This window comes from Nicotiana tomentosiformis, chromosome 6, assembly GCF_000390325.3.
Source record: "Nicotiana tomentosiformis chromosome 6, ASM39032v3, whole genome shotgun sequence".
Classification (NCBI taxonomy): Eukaryota; Viridiplantae; Streptophyta; class Magnoliopsida; order Solanales; family Solanaceae; genus Nicotiana; species Nicotiana tomentosiformis.
In genome coordinates, this window is record NC_090817.1 from 5,858,786 (window position 1) to 5,880,312 (window position 21,527).

General features: G+C 35.0%; 4 protein-coding genes across 5 annotated transcripts; 3 read left to right on the plus strand and 1 right to left on the minus strand.

The window, feature by feature from the left end:
- On the plus strand, positions 1-5,577 carry LOC104117267 (uncharacterized). Its single transcript, XM_070177065.1, has 8 exons — positions 1-180; positions 1,533-1,645; positions 2,101-2,172; positions 3,528-3,563; positions 4,215-4,260; positions 4,549-4,636; positions 5,222-5,279; positions 5,405-5,577. Exons 1-8 carry the CDS (start codon positions 102-104, stop codon positions 5,453-5,455), a joined length of 543 nt encoding a protein of 180 aa, XP_070033166.1. The 5' UTR covers positions 1-101; the 3' UTR covers positions 5,456-5,577.
- A 2,220-nt stretch (positions 5,578-7,797) lies between these two features.
- Positions 7,798-12,060, plus strand: LOC104117266 (putative late blight resistance protein homolog R1B-23). Of its 2 annotated transcripts, XM_070177066.1 has the most exons (3): positions 7,798-10,425; positions 10,585-10,880; positions 11,907-12,060. In XM_070177066.1, exons 1-3 carry the CDS (start codon positions 8,151-8,153, stop codon positions 11,937-11,939), a joined length of 2,604 nt encoding a protein of 867 aa, XP_070033167.1. In that variant the 5' UTR covers positions 7,798-8,150; the 3' UTR covers positions 11,940-12,060. The 2 variants fall into 2 exon arrangements, with proteins under 2 accessions (XP_070033167.1, XP_009626592.1); XM_009628297.4 differs by having other exon boundaries at positions 7,798-10,880.
- Positions 12,061-13,752: 1,692 nt separating this feature from the next.
- LOC104117269 (putative F-box protein At3g16210) lies at positions 13,753-14,670 on the minus strand. Its single transcript, XM_009628300.1, has one exon. The coding sequence runs from the start codon at positions 14,668-14,670 to the stop codon at positions 13,753-13,755; it is 918 nt and encodes a 305-aa protein (XP_009626595.1).
- A 2,530-nt stretch (positions 14,671-17,200) lies between these two features.
- On the plus strand, positions 17,201-21,505 carry LOC104117265 (ribosome biogenesis regulatory protein homolog). Its single transcript, XM_009628296.4, has 8 exons — positions 17,201-17,377; positions 19,051-19,201; positions 19,625-19,676; positions 19,768-19,896; positions 20,206-20,323; positions 20,598-20,781; positions 20,865-20,978; positions 21,091-21,505. Exons 1-8 carry the CDS (start codon positions 17,283-17,285, stop codon positions 21,241-21,243), a joined length of 996 nt encoding a protein of 331 aa, XP_009626591.1. The 5' UTR covers positions 17,201-17,282; the 3' UTR covers positions 21,244-21,505.
- Positions 21,506-21,527: the final 22 nt, after the last annotated feature.

The following is a 21,527-nucleotide window of genomic DNA, read 5'->3' on the forward strand; positions in this document are numbered from 1 at the left end:
TTTCGCTGCATCCGCCTCGCTTTTCTGAATCCAGACCAAGAAAACACAGAGACGAGTGTGTGTGTGTGTGTGTGAGGAGAGAGAGAGAGAGAGAGAAGAAAATGGGATGGATCGGAGAGCAAATCGATTCAATAAAGTCAATTCAATTCAGACAACTCGTTACCCAAGCTATTAGTCTCGGTTCGTTATCATTTAATCCTTTTATATCATCTTTTTTATTTTTATTTTTTGTTGTTTCAACACAATTCAATTGATCTTTTTATATATATATATATATATATATATATATATATATATATATATATATATATATATATATATCCCCTGCTTATAAGTATATAAATTTGTACATGCTCGACTGATCCCTTGCTGGAATTGTCTGATTTTTTGAACTCATTTGTATGTTGTCGGGCTTATTAATCAGTCAATTAGGGCATTTGTATCTATTCAGGCCCATTTGGGTGGGAATGTTTCGAGTAATTTAGAATTCGGACGGTTCATTATAATTCGACTATTTTCATGTTGGTCAATGCAGGCTGCTTTTTATGAGTATAAGCAAGTTTTTTTTGCTAGAGAATTCAATTTGACATTTTATTGATTTTTTTGTTTTAGACGCATAAAAAGGTTGTATCTTTGTCTTCATTAGTTTCATGTGCATTTTTAGATTTGGCTTTTAATACCAAAGGAACCGAATTGAGATGTCTATTTAGGATTGTTAAGCTTGTTCTGGGTCCAATCACCAAGTCCAGTTGGTTCATAGGATTGTCCTGAGACGTCACTCGTCAGGCGTTTATTTGGTAGTTAAGTATGTCTTTGTACTGTTGCTTGTTTGAGTTGTGCAGTTTGTGGAGAATTAGTTCCCCCAAGAAGGTCTATACCTTATTCTTCTTTATCTAGTTAATGAAATACAATGAAATGAAGGATCTAACTACCTACTCACTGTGTGGAGATAAATTGTAGAACGTGAAATAGCTCTACTCTCTTAGTCAGGGAAAAAGGGAATATGTAGGTGGTGTTTGTTTGAAAAAGTTGAAGAAGTGAGTTTGAAGTTCAGTTTTCCAATTTCTTCAGGAAGCATTTGTTGTGCTGTTTTCTTAACTAAAGTTATCTTTTAAAAGAAAAAAAATTTCCAAACTCAAATTCTCAAATCTTTCAACAACTCAAAATTGGCTTCTTGAAAAAACTTAAAGAACTGAGTTTTAGATTGTTTAAATGATTTGAGAAACTGTGTCGAAATCTCAAACAGTTCAAACAAACACTTGAAAAAGAATTGAAAATTCAAGTTTCAAACGGAGTTCTTCAATTTTGTTCCAATCAAATGCTAAACAGCATTAAATGCAGATGATGTTCTAAAATAGCTCTCTCACTCGCTCTCTCTCGTTAAAATTTTTCATTATGAAATGTGAAATCTATAATCAATTGTTTTGTTGTGAGAAATAGTTCGAAAGTAGAAGTTGAAAGATTGTGTTCTTTACTTTATTGTAAAGGTTATTATGCTCTACACTGACCCTCTTTCACATAATCACTTTCAGGGATGATTGTTACTTCAGCACTTATAATATGGAAAGCATTGATGTGTGTAACTGGCAGCGAGTCACCTGTGGTGGTTGTGCTCTCTGGAAGTATGGAACCTGGCTTTAAAAGGGTGAGTTAAAGAAATTTGTTCACAGGGAGGGGTTTCTAAACTACGAATAACACTGGCCTTTTCAAGCTATAGCTTAAGTTGTTTCTACTTAATTTGTTCCATGCTACTGGCTATTGCCTTTCCTATTTTATCCTTGCTTAAAGATTCTTTACCAGAGGGTAAAAGACTAGAAGAAATTAAGTTATGAAACTAAGGGAAGGGAGTCAAAGAAGAATAAAAAAGTTTCTGGCTCAACTATCTGGTATATATCCTAAACATGCATGATTTATGCCAGTTATCTTCTTACGGACGGCTTATTGCAGATATAGACTTCAGGGTTCAGTAGCAACTTGTTATTGAAATATATAATGAGCCTTCAAATATCCAATGCTGTGGAAAGAAATTACTTCTATAATTGGAGTGTTAGTTTCTCATTCGATTTTGTATTCCTGAAAGCATCATCTACTTTCTTGCAGGGTGACATTCTTTTCTTGCATATGAGCAAGGATCCTATTCGTGCGGGAGAAATTGTCGTGTTTAATGTTGATGTAAGTAGTGCTTAACAGCGTCCTCTGTTTTGACCTGTTTTCTACTTGAGTTACTTTGGCTTTTGAGAAGTTACACATACACGATAAACAATTTTTCTGTGTGTCAGCTTTTTCGATGACTTGGGAGTTACTTATGTTTCCATAGGAACAATTTGGCACCTGTCAACAATTCTATTTTGTCTAAACCCACAGGAGAAGACATAGATTCTATTGCTAATAATCGAGCCTTTTAAAGGGTTTTTTTATTTTGGGGGGGGGGGGGGGGGGGTCAGAGCTAGTAGGGTGAAAATTTGATAGGATTGGTCATGTTGATTTGTGTGAACCGCTTCGTACAAAAGTTTAGTTTATTAGAGAGGGACACATTTATGTATTCAGTTAGATATGCATCACACCCCTCACGTGAAGATTCTTTTCTCTTGGGTCAAGCACGTGAAGATATTTTGTTATAGGGGTGAGACTTGAAATCAGGAGCTCAACATTGCTATGATACCATGTTAAATTGTGTGAACCTCCTTATCTAAAAGCCTAACTGTTGGTAGACTTTTATTCATTTCGTTTTATATTTGCTCAGATATAGTTATGACGGCTGCTGAGGATATACTTTTTTTTTTTATAAGGTAAATTGTATTAATCAAAAGGGAGAAAAAACTCCCGTATACAAGAAGTATACCAAAAAGTAGAGCTGCTGAGGATATACTAATGAAATAAGTTAATGAAATCAACGTACATATTTTTGTTGGAGACTTGGGATGAATGGAAATTTAGGAATCTGATGCTAGGAATAAATGATCATTAAATAGGATATGATAGACCTGAATCAATAGATACTCAGAAATTGACAACTATTATTTGAGAGGCTTCCGATGATGATGATGATTTAGTACTAAAATAGGAGATAGGAGAGAAGTCCTTATCAAAAAAATTCTTATAAAAAAGAGATAGGAGAGAAGTTAGTGGAAGAAATGAGCAAAAAAGGAGAAAGAAATTTAAGAGGAGAGAGAGAGAGAAAGAGAGGTGCAATGAGGAGATCAATTCATAATGTGTTTAATTCGTCAACTCTAATTCAGTTGTTTACAGTGAAGTGCACAAGGATGAAATTTGTAGAAAAAAGAGCACTAAGTAATGATATAACGCTTGAAACAATGGTGGAGGATCATCAAACATGGTATTCTTTTAGAAAACACAACTGTAATGATGTAGTCCAAGATTGATCCCATTTAGTTTTGCTCATGATTGCTTTCTATTTCGTCGATTGGACTTCAATCTGTCAAAATCATCCAGCTGAAATCTGTGCCGTTATTTGTTATTGACCTTTGAAATTTACTTCTGCTGATGGCATGTTTTATGTTGCACAGGGACGTGAAATTCCAATTGTTCATCGCGTCATAAAGGTATGTTGGGAAGTAGTCTCTCTATACAAAATGTTCTTTCATCTGGTTGTGCTTCATTATAGGATCTTGAATCTTGATTGCCTGCATCAAATTTTTATGTGTACTGGTAGTAAAACAAGGAATGTGCAAATGTCTATCAGACTTTCACAAGGAAAAGAAGAATAAGGGACTGATAAATGAAGTGGCATTCTGAAGTGAATCAAGTGACTTATGACCTTCTTCCTTTTTTATGTATGTAACCAATCCAAGTAGGATTGGTATAGAGTCTGGCTGGTGTTTTGCCCTTTTTCTCTTTCTTGATAATTGAGAGAAGTGCATCTGTAAAAAGGAAATTCTGGAACTGCTAAATGAGTCTACCAGAGAACAGACAATAGCATTTGGCAAATACTATCAGTAACTTCCTATCGTTTTCTTCACTTGCTCCTTCAATTTGTAGTAACACTTGGTTTTATTTACCTCCAACCCGATCCAAGTACGAACCCTGTAAAGGAGAAGGGAGAAGGAACTAAAACATTGTTGAATCATAATGATAAAAAGGAATGTGAATCCTGTACTGACTAGTTTTGCTTCTGAGCTGCACTTATTGTCTGCCCACTTTTTCTTCCTCTTGGTAAATTAAAAACCATTAATCTTTTGTGTTTCCCATTGTAGGTTCATGAGCGCCAAGACACTGGAGAAGTTAATGTCCTTACAAAAGGTACTCAATTGTATGATGCATATTAAGTCAAGGTCAAGGATGTGTTATGTGGATCTTTCTCTCTCTCTCTCTCTCTCTCTCTCTCTCTCTCTCTCTCTCTCTCTCTCTCTGCATCAATGATCTTAAATTAATTACGCACATCAATCATTTTATAGTTTTTCAATTATCAAAGAGTTTATTTCAGATAGTGCTCTGTTTCTTTGTACTTGTCAAATGAAAATGCCTTCGTTGCGTGTCCTCAATGAAAACTATTAAATTTTCTTGTTTGTATATGATTCATATCTTTAGGAGACAACAACTTTGGTGATGACAGACTTCTCTATGCTCATGGTCAACTGTGGCTGCAACGGCATCACATTATGGGGAGAGCTGTTGGGTGAGTTGACAATTTAATGTGCTCTTTAGATCTTTGGTTTCTCATCTTTTGCGGTCTGTGGCTCTGTGCTTAGGTTGGGTTCAACCCGGTTGAGGTGCTTTTAGTGGTGTTGCCTCGGTGCTCGTTTTCTTAGCTTTATCTTGTTTGAATATGCACTCCTTTTCCATCCTACGCAATGCAATATTGCAAACTCCAACAACCGAACAACTAATCCATAATTAGTTTGTAGAATTTATACTGTTAACCATTTGACTTGTGAGGTTTTCCTTTTCAATTAAAATTGGTATAGAAGTTTATCATTATTTTCTACCACTAAATCCATAATAAGTTTGTAGAATTCATACTGTTAACCATTTGCCATGTGAGGTTTTCCTCTTCAATTAAAATTGGTATAGAAATTTATCATTATTTCCGACCACTATGAACTTCTCGAGTATAAGCTTTGTGTGTTTGTGTGTGCGTATAGACTATAGACACACATTCATTCGTATAATGATCCCTTTTTTGTGGGTGTGTGTTTTGTCAGCCCTTTGTGCATTACCTATTTGTACCTTGTATGCTAAACTAGTGGCTTGTCCATTTCAGGTTCTTGCCTTATGTTGGATGGGTGACCATAATCATGACGGAAAAGCCAATTATCAAGGTTTGTTATGAATCAAACTTATAATTCTGCTTTCTCTAAATGCAATGAAGTGTTTTGAGTTTTATTAGATTGACTAGCCAGGTGCAATGAAATTCTAATATTAGGCATTTTCCCCCCTTATGCAGTATATATTGATAGGTGCGCTGGGATTGTTGGTCATCACATCAAAAGATTAGTGGACCATGGCTTCACATCATGGGCACAAATGATAGCTTGAAATTAAAGAGAACTAACTATGTATCTGCCATTTTCAAGAATCAAGACTCATTTTTGGACAATAGAATACTCTTTCTAAACATGATCTCTCTCTCTCTCTCTCTCTCTCTCTCTCTCTCTCTCTCTCTCTCTCTCTCTCTCTCTCTGTGATTTCCTTGCAATTTGGTCCAGTAGAATGCAACATATGATGTGTGGATTAAGCACACGTCCTGAGTTCGAATCATGTTTCTGCTGCGAACAAAGCTTGGTATATAGTTGGGTGGAGGGTGAAGGACGGGCTCATACTATCTAAATTTTCTAACTTGTGCGCCAGAGGTGATTTCTCCATATAAATTGAAGGAAAATAAATAAATAAATAAATAAATAAATATATATATATATATATATATATATATATATATATATATATATAGAGTTCCCCTTTCTGGGATTTAAAGCAAAGGGGTAACGCTAAAACATTTATTAACCAAATGGATTTCATTTTTGCTTGAAATGACTAGTGAATAAATTCAGAAAATATGCAAATAAATGAAAGTAAGTACCTCATTTGTTTGCACTTAATGGAGGTTTGAATCTTATTCATTTAGATTCAGGCATTAAGTGCGTTTGTTTTTTAAGTTTGAATCTTAATTATTCAGATCTTAATCGTTAAGTGTGTGTTTTTTTTTACTTCATAATCACTTAATGAGTATGGGTATGAATATGTCTGTATGATTAAGATCTATAATAGAGATTTAATTTCATTAAGATGTTATCATCCATATTCATTATTAATTGCCGTCACCGCCTATCATTATCAACTACTACCATGTCACCCACCACCACCACTATTATACTCAATCATAGCCGCCACCATTGTCGACTACCACCACCCACTATCCCCACCACTCCCACCACCATCATTCTCAACGACAACCAACACTCATCCACCTCAACTACCACCCCATCACCATCAACAACCATAGATGGCACTGCCCATCATTATAAACTACGACCATCCACCACCATCTTCCTGAATCACAACTACCATCACCATCACCCGCCATTATTAACTATCACCACCCACCACCACCATCCTCAATCATAATAGCTACCACTACTAATCACTACTAGCTACTACCCTAAACTACCACCATCAACCAAATCCACCACCAACCATCGGTTTTAGTCGACATTCACAAGCACTACCGTTAGCCATCACCACCAACTATTATATTTTAAAAAGCTATATATTTTATTGATGGAATATTAGATTAATTAGTATTTCATTTGAATTTTATGCTTATTAATTTTTAAATAAAAGTAAATTTTATACAATCAGATGTTAGAAATCAAACAGTCTTAATCATTTAGTATTCATATCTTAATACATATCTTAACATTCAGATATGTATTCAGATTCAAATGTCTTAATCTTAATACACATATTGATATTTAGACGTGTATTCAGATTCAGACGTCTTAATCTTAAAAAAAACAAAAATGAGGCCTAAATCCCCTTAATCTTTAATCGATACCCGCTTTTGAATGGGACAAATAACCCCTTGAGCAGCATTTTCCGGTGAGCTATAGATTTTTAATTCAAGGAACAAGTATTGTTGTCCTCCTCTTTTGGTCAATATACTGAAAATATTACTTAGATTTGGCGCTATACTCCACACTGAAGGTAATAAACACAAAGTTTAAACAAATTTTGCAGAATAGCATATCAAGGACTTGCACATTAAACTAAGATTAACAACATCTATTAACACAGCATTGGGGGTCCGAATTCATCCTATTGAACAAAGTGCAGGAAGAAGCAAGAAGATAACAGTAAAAAGAGCAGCCCGGTGCACTAAGCTCCCGCTATGCGCGGGGTCCCGGGAAGGGCCGGACCACAAGGGTCTATTGCACGCAGCCTTACCTTGCATCTCTGCAAGAGGTTGTTTCCACGGCTCGAGCCCCTAACCTCACGTGACAGCAACATTACAAGTTACGTCAAGGCTCCCCTTCAACAAAATAACAGTAACAAAGATAATTAACGATCACATTATTTTCTACTTTTTCTTGTTAGAATCCTATCTTTAGAAAAAGTTGGAAAAACAAATGAAGAGAGAGGCCTCTGGTCTTTTCTTTCGTTTAGATTATAGGTTAGTGGACACTTTTATGATGTGATAGTGACCTGGAATTTTTCTGCTTTTTCCTGTTAGTAAATTTATCATTTTCACTACTGATATGTTTCACTTCATAAACTAATAACCAGTAAAGCTTATGCTGAATGCATAAACTATAAAATATTCGTTAAAAGTTTGCTTAGTTCGACTCTTGGGACGAACATGTACGAGTATAGTATTAACACTTTAATATTGTTGATCTTCTTAAATCTTGGTTTTTCTATTCTAATTAGTAAGTACTAAAACTAAAACTAGAGCTGGACTTTCACCTGGTTGATAGAAACTAGAGAGTAGAGGGCACTACGTTATGATAAGTCCCAACTTCTTTGATGCTTTTTGTTTGCCGTGCTGGCAACATGTCAAATAATGAAAGAAATAAAAGAAAGACCTTTGTTTGTTCTGTTTTTAGATTGAGAAATTAGGAACTTGTGGCAATCTGTTGTAATCATACTAAGAGATATTCTATCTTCTATCACACACAAAAGAGAGAAAGAGGGACATGGCTTATGCTGCTGTTACTTCCCTTATGAGCACCATACAACAATCAATGCAACTTACTGGACTTAACCTCCAATCGTTCTATGAAAAGCTTGAATCCTTGAGATCTATTTTGGAGAAACCATTGAAAACGAAAGGCGATCTTGAGGTATTGAAAAGTTTGGAAGCTGAAATCATAGAGCTAGCGTGTAACACGGAAGATATGGTTGAATCTGAATCAAGGAAAGTTTTCTTAGCAAAAGACGCAGTTACACGAAAAATAGATTCTTGGGAACTTTTTTCCCTCTTGAAACAAGCAGTAGGACATATTGATTACGTGATGAACAAGTGGATGGCAGTGCAGAACATGTATACCAATAGCAAAGATCTGAAAGCACAAAATTTGTCTCTTGCCGATGTATCTCAACCTGCCTTAGAGCTTGAGAATACGATGGTTGGTCATGAAACTGAATTCGAGATGCTGCAGGATCAACTTGCCAGAGGGGGAAGTGAACTAGAAATTGTCTCGATTGTAGGGATGGGTGGCATCGGCAAGACAACTTTGGCTAACAAAATTTACACTCATCCATTCATTATGTCTCACTTTGACATTCGTGCAAAAGCTACTGTTTCACTAGAGTATCGTGCGAGAAATGTACTCCTAGGCCTTCTTTTTTCTATAAGTGTAAAGACTTATGAATTTTATGGTCAGCAAGATGTTGGGCAACTAGCAGATCGACTCCAAAAGCTTCTAAAAGGGGGGAGGTACCTGGTAGTCATAGATGACATATGGACTACAGAAGCTTGGGATGATATAAAACTATGTTTCTCAGACTGTAATAATGGAAGCCGGATACTCCTGACTACTCGGAATGTGGATGTGGCAGAATATGCTAGCTCAGGTAAACCTCCTTACCAAATGCGCCTTCTGAATTCTAATGAAAGTTGGAATTTACTATGCGGAAAGGTCTTTGAGAAAGAATATTTTTCTCTTGAATTTGACATAATCGGGAAAGAAATTGCATTAAAATGTGGAGGATTACCTCTAGCAATTACTGTGATTGCTGGACTTCTCTCCAAAATCGGTAAAGCATTGGATGAGTGGCAAAGTGTTGCCGAGAATGTAAGTTCAGTGGTAAGCACAGATGTTGATGCCCAATGCATGAGGGTGTTGGCATTGAGTTACCATTACTTGCCTAATCACCTAAAACCGTGCTTTTTATATTTTGCAATCTTCCCAGAGGATGAACTAATTTTTGTCAGTAAACTTATGGAATTATGGGCAGCGGAGGGATTTTTGAAGGTAGAAGAGATGAAAAGCATAGAACAAGTGGCAGAAAAATATCTAAAAGATCTTATAGATAGAAGCTTAATTTCCATCCACAGTTTGAGTTTTGATGGGAAAATCGAGAGTTGTGGAATGCATGATGTGACACGTGAACTCTGCTTGAGGGAAGCTCAAAATGTGAATTTTGTGAATGTTATTGGAGAAAACGATGATCAAAATCCATTAGAGCAATCCATGCATTTTTCCTCTAACAGTCAAGGTCGGATCAGTATCCAATTGAACCAAGTGTTTCACGGTATAATTGAGAAAAAATTGGATATGTATCCTGATAATGAGGTCCGTTCCATTATCTGTTTTAAAGGGACCTGGTTCGTTCAAAAGTCGTTGCGTTTCAAGCTAGTAAGAATATTAGATCTTGCTTTAGTGAGATGTGATACTTTCCCCAGCCGAATACTTGATTTAATTCATTTGAGATACCTTGCTTTGACTCTTTCTCCTGCTGTGGAGAAGTATATAGGAAAAGAAATTCCCTCATCAATAGACATTCCTCCGTCAATATCTAGCCTATGTTATCTGCAAACTTTTATACTCAATTTTCCACATCTCAAGCGTTGGAAATGGGAACGGCCATATCCTTTCATATTACCATCAGAAATTTTGGCGATGCAGCAATTGAGACACCTCTGTTTGGATTGGAATTACTTGCGATATCATGAGCCTACAGAGAAAAGTTTGGTCCTGAAAAATTTGCAGTGTTTGTCCGGATGGAATCCTTGGTATTGTACTAGTTCTGTCTTTAGACTATTTCCCAATTTAAAGAAGTTGCAAATACATGGCATCGCGGAAGACTATTATAGTTGCAGGAACATCTATGATTTTCGCTACTTAGATCAGCTAGAGGAATTGGAGTTTCATCTGTATTATAACTATCTTCCGGTTCGTCCTTTCTTTCTGAAAAGCAGACCTTCAGATTACTTAAGGTTTACAGGGCGAAAACGACCACATTCAGGTACTTTGCGGCCTTTGCTCCTTCCACCACTAGATGTTTTTCCACAAAACCTCAAGAAGTTAGCTTTTAGTCGGACTTTTTTGAGATGGAATGATTTGAGCATTGTTGGTAAGCTGCCTAAACTCGAGGCCCTTAAACTAACATATCGTGCCTGTGTAGGCGAGGCGTGGGAAGTAGTAGATGAAGGCTTTCCTAGCTTGAAACTCTTGCTCCTGGAAGATTTGGATTTTGAGTACTGGAGAGCCAGTTGTGATCACTTTCCATGCCTTGAGCGACTATTTCTTGAACGTTGTAGGTTCTTGGATTCAATTCCACAAGATTTTGCAGATATAATCACACTTGCTCTGATTGATATAAGGAGGTGTAAAGAATCTGTTGGGAATTCTGCTAAGCAAATTCAGCAGGACATGCAAGACAACTATGCAAGTTCTGTTGAGGTCCATATCTCTGAGATTGTAAGACATCTTTTCCTTGATTTACTTCTTTCTTGGGGTCCTATATGTTTGAGGTCAACTAAGAAATAGAGTAATTAACTTGTAACTATTCAGGCTCTTCCATGAAAGGAGCCTTCGAGCAACACTAAAGTTGTCTCTGTGAGACCTATAGGTCACGGGTTCAAGTCGTGAAAGTGGCGCTTGCATCAGGATAGGCTGCCTATATCGCACCCCTTAGGGTGCGGCCCTTCCTCGAACCCAGCGTGAACGCGAAATGTGCACCAGACTTGCCCTTTGAGGTTAAGTATGAAATAGAGTAATTAACTCGTAACTATTCATACTCTTCCACGAAAGAAGCCTTGGAACGGTAAAGTTGTCTCGACCTATAGTTCACGGGTTCAAGTCATGGAATCAGTCACTGATACTTGTATCATGGTAGGCTGCATACATCATACCCCATGGGGTGCGACTCTTTTTCCGATCCAGCATGAACACATAATGTTTTGTGGACCAGACTGCCTTTTTTTATTCATACTCTTCCATCTGATTTCTAATAGATTGACTTTGTAATTTTCTTGAATAGTGGCTAATTTTTATGGCTCTGCCTTCTTTTACAATGTAGTCTTAAGTTAGATTCTTTCTTTCTCTTTATGTTATTTTTGGAAATAAATAGTTTTAAGTTTAGGTTATAATCCTCTTAAATATCCATGATTCTTAGTTTGTTGTTCTAGTAGCCAAACTTTCACTAGCAGGCATGCCTAGTATTATACTTTTATAATTTCAGGCATGTCGTTGTTAAGTTGATTTATAAAAACGTAACATATAGTTTTCCATAGCAAGCTCAATACAGTAAACTAGATAATATAATAATAGCATGCTTTAATAAGTTTAATTGCACCAATAGTGTAAAATTCTTTACATCATAATTGTGTATAATTTAAATTTGTCCAATAATGCCTTGTGCTCATTCTTGCTATAATTTTTTCTCCTTCCTTAAATTTTGGGAAATCTGACATTTCATTTTTTATTGTTTTGTTTTTTGTGCAGGATAATACAGGTGCTAATCATTATGAGTTCTAATAAATGTCAATATTGTAATTATAGTAAATTTAGTTATTATTGTAATATATGTAGGCATATTTCATATAGTTGATTTGATAATGAGAAAAGCGTGAGAAATTCTCCCATAGGATCAGAGCCATACTAAGCAGATTCCCAAAATCCTTAATTATTTTTAAAGACTATATATATTATTCAAATATGAAGTAATAATACAAATTTAACAAAAGACATGAATAATTACCCTCCACTCTCTGATCAATGAGGTATTCAAACATCATCTCCGAAAATTTGTTTTGGTTTTCTTTAAGGAAATTCTAATTTATAGTACATGTTGGGAGGATCATTTAAAGCATTTGGAAATTGTCTTCTCACTTGTACGAACTCATAAGTTTTTTGTCAACCCCCAAAAAAAGTCTTTTTAACTTGGGGTCAGTTAAGTACCTTGGTCATATTATAGCCAACAATAGTGTTGCAGTGGATCCTGAAAATGCAAAAATAATATTGTATAGCGGCTTTTAAAATAATAGTCGAAAAAATATAATTTTATATATATATATATATATATATATATATATATTTTGTATGTTATGTATAAAAATTATACGTATAACTTTTATACACTTTTTCGGTTATCTAATATAAATAATTTCTGGCGCGAGTTAAAAGTGATAATACCCTAAATATTAAATATTAAAGCTATCACCAAATGGCCAAAACCAACAACTCCTAAAGTCATGAGAGAGTTTTTGGGACGTTGTGGCGATTACAGGAAATTCATTCAACACTATGGAAAGATAGTTGATCCTCTTACACAAATGCTCAAAAAGGATGGATTTTTGCGAACTTCTACTATTGAAAAGGCTCCCAAGGGTGTTCAAATTTGAAAGAAATAAAAGAAACTCTCCGACAAGGGGTGTTCAATATATATTATATACCTCTAAAACCTAATATTTTAGGTATATACGCAGTGTAGTTTTTCGATAAAGGTTGGTCATTTGACCACCGTTACTAGAGTGTAGCTTTGCCCCTGGAGACAAGCTCATGTTCTTGCTTTGCCGGATTTTTCAAATACATTTGTAATTGAATGTGATGCTTCAGAATCAGGAGTTGGTGCAGTTTGAAACAAGAACGACCTATTGCTTTCTTTAGTGAAGCTTTACATGGGGAAAAAATTGTTGCTTTCCACTTATGAAAAGGAAATCCTTGCCTTGGTTTTAGCTGTTGTTGATGAATTCCTGGAAGTATAAACTTTATCAGTTTCTTAATTTTGAGTAGTTGTTTAAAGTTTTAAGTTTGTTGCTTTTAGAGCAGCACGTTCTTACTCGAACAATGCTTTTTTTTCTTTCTTTTGTTTAAATAAGACTAATATCCGTTGAAGAAGGGCAGCCTGATGCACAAAGTATCCCATATTTATGCAGGGTCCAGGAAAGTGTCGTAGTCCTAAAAATGAAAATGGTGATTATACAAATCTATATTGCAATCTATTGAATATTCAGCATCCAAATTTTAACCAACTAAAGTATATAGAAATGATCATTGCCTAAAAAGCATTAATCTACACTGAAAAGTTGAAAATAAAAGGCCAAAAAGATCATTCTTTATTGTTCTTGATCATTAGCTACATTTAATATCCAAACAGAAAAACACTACCAAAAGCTTCTTACTGAATAACAAAGATTATGCTCTTCAAGGCCTAACATGCCATTTTTTCACTATACTCTACTAACATTTGGTAAGAAAAGCAAAACTCAAAGAGTTTAAGTTCTATGCATTGTCAGTTCATATAACTTAAAATCACAAATACCAAGAATATTTAAGGAATTCTCACATATTAGCCAAGATTGTCATGATTTCTATTGAATGAAACAAGGCTCCCAGCAAAAGCAAATTTTCTTACAGCATAGTAAGACGAATATCTCTCTTCATATCCTCTGTAACATAGAACCAGATCATCTTCAGGATATGTCAATAACATAGCATTATCACTTTCATTTCTCCAAGTTATTTGATCTTCACATTGCTGATTCCTTCTTCTATTATATGAATAACCCACCTCAATGATCACTTCTTTCTCCAAATCAATAGCTACATAACTATCCGAGCACGAATTCTTAACCCTTCTCCAAGAATTGCGATTCAAAGAGTAAATTTCATGAATCCGCAAATCGGGCTTTCTCTCATGTTTTACTATCCTCACTACTTTATAATCATTAGTTTTAGGAACATAGCCAAAGCCAAAGTCAACAGCAACATATCCCAAATGAGTTTTTGGCTTAGGCATAGCTTTGAATTCCTTAGTTAAAGGATTCCATAAGTAGACATAAGAAACATGGGAAGATAAAGGTCCACAAATACAAAGTATACCATTAATAGGTTTCAATAGAACATACTCTAGAGATAACAATTCTATTGGAATCTTGAATTTCCATTTCACATCACTGGGGCTTCTAACATCATTGTAACTCAATAGTGTGTAATTTTTATCAGAAACTATGTTGATATGAGTGGCGATTTCGGGTGTGGATAAAAGAGAACGCCATGATTTGCTAACGAGACAGATTTGGAAGTGATATTTAAATGGCAATCTTTTGATGATGTTGATTACAATATCAAATGGCAGATCAGTGAGATTCTTTTGCTTTTGAGATGAAGAAGAAACTGTGACATTCTTAGGTTTATTTGATTGCCATAAGACAATAAAAGGTGCAACAAGAATTATGAACTCAAGAAAATAATTTCCCATGGCCATAATTTACTGATCTTAGGACTAGAGCAGCATTTGAGGTATATGTATAATTCATCAAATATATTTAATCGTATTTTGGTCCTTGTAATTTTTAAAAAAGCACATTAACCTTTAATTTATTAACATGTATGTCTTTGGTCCCTTTATATTGAAAATATGTCACTTCTAAAGGATAAGTTCGTTATAAGTTATGAAAAGTCAAAAATGCCCTCAAATGGTCTACCATCTTCATTTTTCTATGTAACAGAAAATTTTCTATATAACAGAAAAAATGGCAGGGTATAATGATAAGTTTGCCCTTGGTCGACCATATTTGCCTTTTCTATATAATACTAGAAAATATGTTATATTTAGATTATTTTTAAAGGCTATATATTACTCAGATATGGAGTAATTACACAAATTTAGCATAACGTATGGATAATTAGATGATTTAATTGTTAATAATTCGTTAACTTTAGTGTAGATTCACGAGCAGAAGGATCAATAGTGCATTTTTTTTATTAATCGAAGATTAAGTGTGCTTAAGCCAGGATCTTTCAGAAAGCGGATTCCTTTTAGGATCTAAAAGTGAAAATCTCCCTATTAATAAAATTAGATACCAAAGTAAATATGTTCTAATAGTTATATTAGTTTATTGTAAATTTGGAGTGTTATTGATTCGCTCTTTCCGTCAAAATATGGAGAGAGATTTGGTAGGGAAGCTTAAGAATAGGGATTTTATTAACAAGTTGAACGTGAAATAAAAATAAAAAAGGATATTTAGATTAGATAGTAAAAAAACTGCAAGAAAGTGTGGCTTAATTGTTGGAAAAATATACATAAAACAAGTAAAGTTTTGATAATGCAGTCACTATCCATAAGGAATTTATGACGCTCTTAAGTGTTTGTGGCAATATTTATTTAAAATTTATTTTTTAACTTTATTATTAAAATTTTTTTTACAAAAGAACTGTTAAATGCAACAAAAGCACCGCTAAATGCAACAAAATCATCACTATTCCTAAATTTTTCTGACTTTTTTTTAATTTCAAAATTTATTTACCAATGCGCATTCAACACAAATACTGCCAAATGCAAAAAAAAACTGCCATTAATTCCAACACCAAACAAATCACACCAAACCATAGTCGGTTTTGAGCACCTTCCACTTCCAACCAAGAGGTTGTGAGTTCGAGTCACCCCAAGAGCAAGGTGGAGAGTTCTTGGAGGGAGGGAGCTGAGGTCTATCGGAAACAGCCTCTCTACCACAGGGTAGGGGTAAGGTCTGCGTACACACTACCCTCCTAGACCCCACTAGTGAGACTATACCGGATTGTTGTTATAATGAAAAAAATTATTTTACATTCTATGCAATATGTCAATTATGTACAATGAGAGTAAGAGAGTGCTAACAAGGATTACCTTGTTAATTATCAACTCACTATTGAAATAAAGTGATGGATATTTTCATGGATGCTCCTTATAACTCACGCTCTTATCTAAGCACTTTCAAGTTTTCAAAAATTTAAACTCTGCACTTTCTGAACGCATGGTCGATCCTATTTGATGATTAAGTTCACAATAACCTTTAGGTCTTGACTTTGGGTCGTTGCAGATATTATTATTGAACCTTTATTTACAATAGTACTATTTTTTATATTTCACTTTAATACTTGCGAAATAAAATAACAAGAAATTTGAAAAAGTAAGTGAGATATTCTCACAAATGAAAATCTATAGAATATTAAAGTAAAAATCAAAAGTAACATAATATATAATGAAGTATTATGTATGATTTTATTTATGTTGGGCCCGGACAAAGCCCGGACTTTCACTGCATAAGTGGTAAAAGGAAAAGCCTAATATTATAATTTAATTGCACGTGGCTAGTCAACCTAATAAAATTCAAAGCACTTTATTGGATAATAAAATTTAGAAAAATTAATCTAAATAGACCTCTTAAACTAAAAATCACCAAAAGAATGTATAATAGGGCAGAGAGACATGAAGAAAGAGATGTGTGCGCATTAGTTATTCCGTATTAAACACCTAATATTAAGAGATTCTTATTTATAATTAATTTATATATAATTAGTAAATTATATTGTTAAAAACTATAATTAAATTAAAAATCTTTTTAGTAGGAAAACACAAGTTTATAATATAATATAGCTAGATAAAAATCGTACTATTATAACGTGAAAGATTTTTTCTGACTTTGTTCGTGTCAACAAATAATTCGAAATACTTTGATATTTTAAAATATGCCCGAGTCAAATAGTAATGATTCGAAGTACTTCTTTTTATACTGTTTCGAAAATTCAAGGATTCAATCGTATGGATATGTTAAAAAGAGGATTTCCAATCCTAGCAGGAAAGGGAGAGAAACGGATACTCGAGCGTTTTAAGGGCTTTCCGACTTATATATGGTGGAAAGCTTGGGGTGAAATTAGAATATTTAGTAAGTTAGTGGGCACTTTTAGTAATTTGTTTTCTTAAAACTGTAGGTCGCCTATAGAACCATCGACTTACAAAACATAAAATAAAAAAACTTAGAAATAAAGGACAGCCCAACTTCTTAAACCCTCGCTTCTCTTTCAGACACACACACACACACACACACACACAAAAATATGGAGGCGGCTGCTCAAGAATCATACGAGATGGACTTAGGGAATCTCATGGCTTCATACCCACATCACAGCTTTGCTTCTCCTCCTTCGTCCAGGTTTCAGTTTCTTGAAAAGTTTCCTTCTTTAACATATACTGTTATTCTCTGTGCTTTTTAATACTAGAAAGATTGTATCTTTGATAGGATTTAGAGTATTTGATTCCACCTTTTTGATAATCTTTGCTTAATTTATGTTGCTTTTTATTTATTTATGGGGTTACAGAGTTCACACTTTTTGGTAATTTTAATTCTTTAATATGTAATATTATTCTCGTTGCGTTTTTTCTGCTGAAAGCTTGAATCTTTGAAAGGATTTAGAGCATTTTATTCCACCATTTGGATAGTTTTTGCTTTAATATTTGTTGTTTTGTTATTTATATGGTGATAGAGTCAATTTGGAGTAAAGGGGTAGACCTAAAATCACATGAAATCGTGTAGATTAGCTAAGGATTTAATGTGTATTGTAATCTATGTGCTTTTTCATGCGAAAGGTGGAATGGTTTTAGAGCATTTTATTCCACCCTTTGGATAATGTTTGCTTAAAAGTTATGTTGTTTTTTATTTATTTATGGAGTGATAAAGTCAACCTTTCGAAGTACAGGGGTAGACATAAAATTACATAAAATCGTGCAGACTTAGCTAAGAATTTAACATGTACTGTATTCTCTGTGCGTTTCTCTGGTTATGTTGTTTTTAATTTATGGGGTGACAAGAGTCAGCTTGGATTAAAGGGCTAGAATTAAACTTACAGGAAATCGTCAAAAGAGATATTTGAAAATTACCCTTCTTTTGCATGTCCTATGTTCTCTGTGCTTTTTTCTACTCGAAAGCTGGAAGTGACAGAGTCATCTTGGAGTAAAGGGGTAGAACGAAAATCACAAGGAAGTGTCAAAAGACTTAAAGATTTGGCGGAATCAGTGGAGACTTAGCCGTGGATATAAGAGGATGAAAGCAAAATATAGGTCTAAGTGATACCTAGCTAGTTGGGTTACACTGGTTAGCTATGTAGAGATAAGTGTGAGATCTAAAGAACTCCGAGTTTGCCTTTTAAAAGGGAAATCAGTTGGTATTGTTATAAAATGGACCTGAATAGAGGAGAATAGGTAGAGAGGATTCTGATGGGCAACCCCAATCAGCTTCCTTTTGAGTTTTCCCTTTGGGATGCGATCCTCAAAAGTTTACTGTTGGAATACGCTAATATCTCGGGGTCTGAGGGACTCATTTTTACTGAAATAAGGGGGGAGAACTTTACTAACTTCCAAGTATTCAATATTAAAGGCAGATTAAGCCGATTCTATTTTTGCAACAGTCAACATCATCATTGAGGAGTGCTGTGCGAGATGTCTAATTGTCTTGCTTCTATTTGAATTGCAACAAAAAGTTGTAATCTCGCGAGTTACATATTTCCTAGCGATCCCTTTAGCTTATACTTGCGTATTTAAGATGATTTTCAAGAAATATTTGCTTTATGCCATTTGCACCTAATTATTGAACACGTCAAGTTTTTGTAGAATGACATTCATGGAATTTCTTCTATGCTTCATACATTCTTGCTCCAAATATATAAGAAATGTTTCTATTAAAGTTGTTTTTTAGTTTAACTCAAGGGGAAGGAAAGTTGCTCGCAGTTTAACACTGTTGGCTCAAATTTGATGTTTTGACTAAGTTACAGTGATAAGGACACTCAATTGATTTCTTCTTCGTCGTATATTCTTGTTCCAAATATGTAGGGAGGAGCTTGTGAAGGAGTGTCTACAGGAGGGGACCAAGATAGTTCAAGCTATTGCAGATGCCCTCTTCAACTTACCTTCAACAGAAAGTCCTGATGGTCCTCTAGTCAAATTGCCTCAACCAAATACGAGATTGCCTCGAGAGAAGCCTGTAAAACCTCATTTCTATTATTTATGCAAGAATTGTGTGTTTTTCTTAATCAGTTGAGAGTTGTGTGTTAGTGTATGTATTAGCAACAATGAACTCATTTTTCCGGGCATTCACTATATTTTCAACAACTGAAAGTATTTTCTATTGAATTGGTACTTGCTGATAAGGAATAGTCCAACCTCATAATGTCTTGGGGGCAGCATAAGTGAAACCTCATATGTGACTCGATCTCCAAATGTGAATTGAATTTGATATGCAGCATAAGCTATGAAAATGCAATTTAACCATATCCTTTTGCATGCTAGATATTACAATAGCTAGAGTTGGTTTTGGATCTTTTCATTTTATTTGATTTGTCTTCTATCCAGTTGCTTGAAAGTTAACTTGCGGTATCAATAGCTTAATATGATTTGCTTATTTCAGCTTCCAAAGCCTAAACCTCCTACAAAATGGGAAGTGTTCGCGAAGAAGAAAGGTGCTGTGTGAATGTCTTGTGGATTTTAGAACAGTTAATTCTTGATTTAATTGAATTTCATCATTTTTTTATGATTGAAAATGTCTTGCAGGTATACAAAAACGTAAGAAAGACAAGGTTGTTTTTGATGAACAAACTGGTTCATGGAAGCGCCGACATGGCTACGATCGCGTAAATGATGACAAAGATGTGCCAATCATTGAAGCCAAGGAAACTGATGGTAAATAAGAGAAATTTCATTCTTGCCTTCTGCAATATCTCGATTTGCTTTTAGGTCTCAAGCACGGCAAGAATTTTGAATCATAGAATTTAAAGGGTCATAACATCCTAAAATAAATGTGTCTTTAAGTCAAACTTCATTATCTCAGTTCTCAATGGATAGTGATTTTGATTGTACTCTCTTATGTCAATCAAGTCCGTACGATGATCACTATAGAGGAAAGCAACTTAATTTTGTGACGGAAGACCATATCTGCATTAGCATTTTGACTTTGCTCTGAAAATGTCCTCTCCCTGTTTGTTTTTTCAGAGCCTGGTCAAGATCCTTTTGCTAAGAGACAAGAAGAAAAGAAGAAGAGAGTAGAAAAGCAACAGAAAAATCGATTAAGTAACTTGAAGGAAGCTGCAAAAGCTGGTGCCTTGCCAAGGTCTTGTTCATCTAAACTTCTCATTGTTTTTCTGCCAAAACCTTAATTCTTTATTAATTCCTGCCGTCTATGAAGATTGATTAGGTTTGTTGTTCCATGTGTCGAATCCTTTGTTTTAAAGATTCAGTTTTGACTAGCTATTGAGTATCCAATTGCTTAGCAGATTCCATTCAAGAAAATTATCAACCTCTCTTTCAATTGTCTTGAACCTTGCGTCTACCTTATTCTCTTAAACTCATGTTTTTGATGAACGGAGGTGTGTTTCTATTTGCAGTCATGTTCAGCTTGCTGCCACGGCACTGCCTATAACAGGAACACAAGCTGCACCGAGGAAAATTAGCAAGGATGAACTCGGTAATGTCGCTGGAATGGCAGCAAATGCAACAGCTAGTGGCGGAAAATTTGACAAGAAGTTACCTGGGGAAAACCCCCTAAAACATGACAAGAAGTACCGTAAGGTTTGTATTACGGGAAGCGCATGCTTAGATTTGCTAAGTTTTGAACATATTGTATGTCTAACTCCACTTTACTTTACAATCAGTTCCTGCCAGTTGCGGAAGGATCAGGAATGGGCTCCTTAGAGAAACAGCAAACCGAAAAGGTTCTAAACAAATTGATGGCCAAGAACTCCCACGAGATACTCAATGTGCAAAAGGTATGGTTTATGCGACCTTTTCCTGATGTCTCGACATATGTATATCTCTTTCATTTCATCGTGCTAAGAAAATTCCTAGGTGCTAATTTGTGTTGATTTGCCTATTCCACAGGCTGTAAACATGTACAATGTGAAAAAGGACAAGAACCGAAGGAACCAAGGAGGGAAATCGTCATCAACTCCAAGCAAGTTGAAGGTGAAGAAGTCACCTTACAAGAAATCATCAACAAAAGGGCCTACTTCAATTAAAGGAAAATCCAAGTGACTTCCATATTTCCTCATTGCAGAGTCAGGTCCAAGTTTTGATAGGTAGTAAAAGCTGAAATAGTGTAAGCATAATTAGTTCAATTGCTTATTCTTCTTTTTCACCAGAAAGAAAGTGTATAAGCTTCCTGCCGCAGAATTTTTTTTGGTCTGCTTTCCCCTTGGATTCAACAACAAATTCCTAAGTTTTGGCTCATATCTTATATAGTAAGTGATATGGAAAAGTACAGCAGAGGGAATATCTCTCTGGTTTGGCATTCTGATGTGGCAGTTGCCATTTGGAGG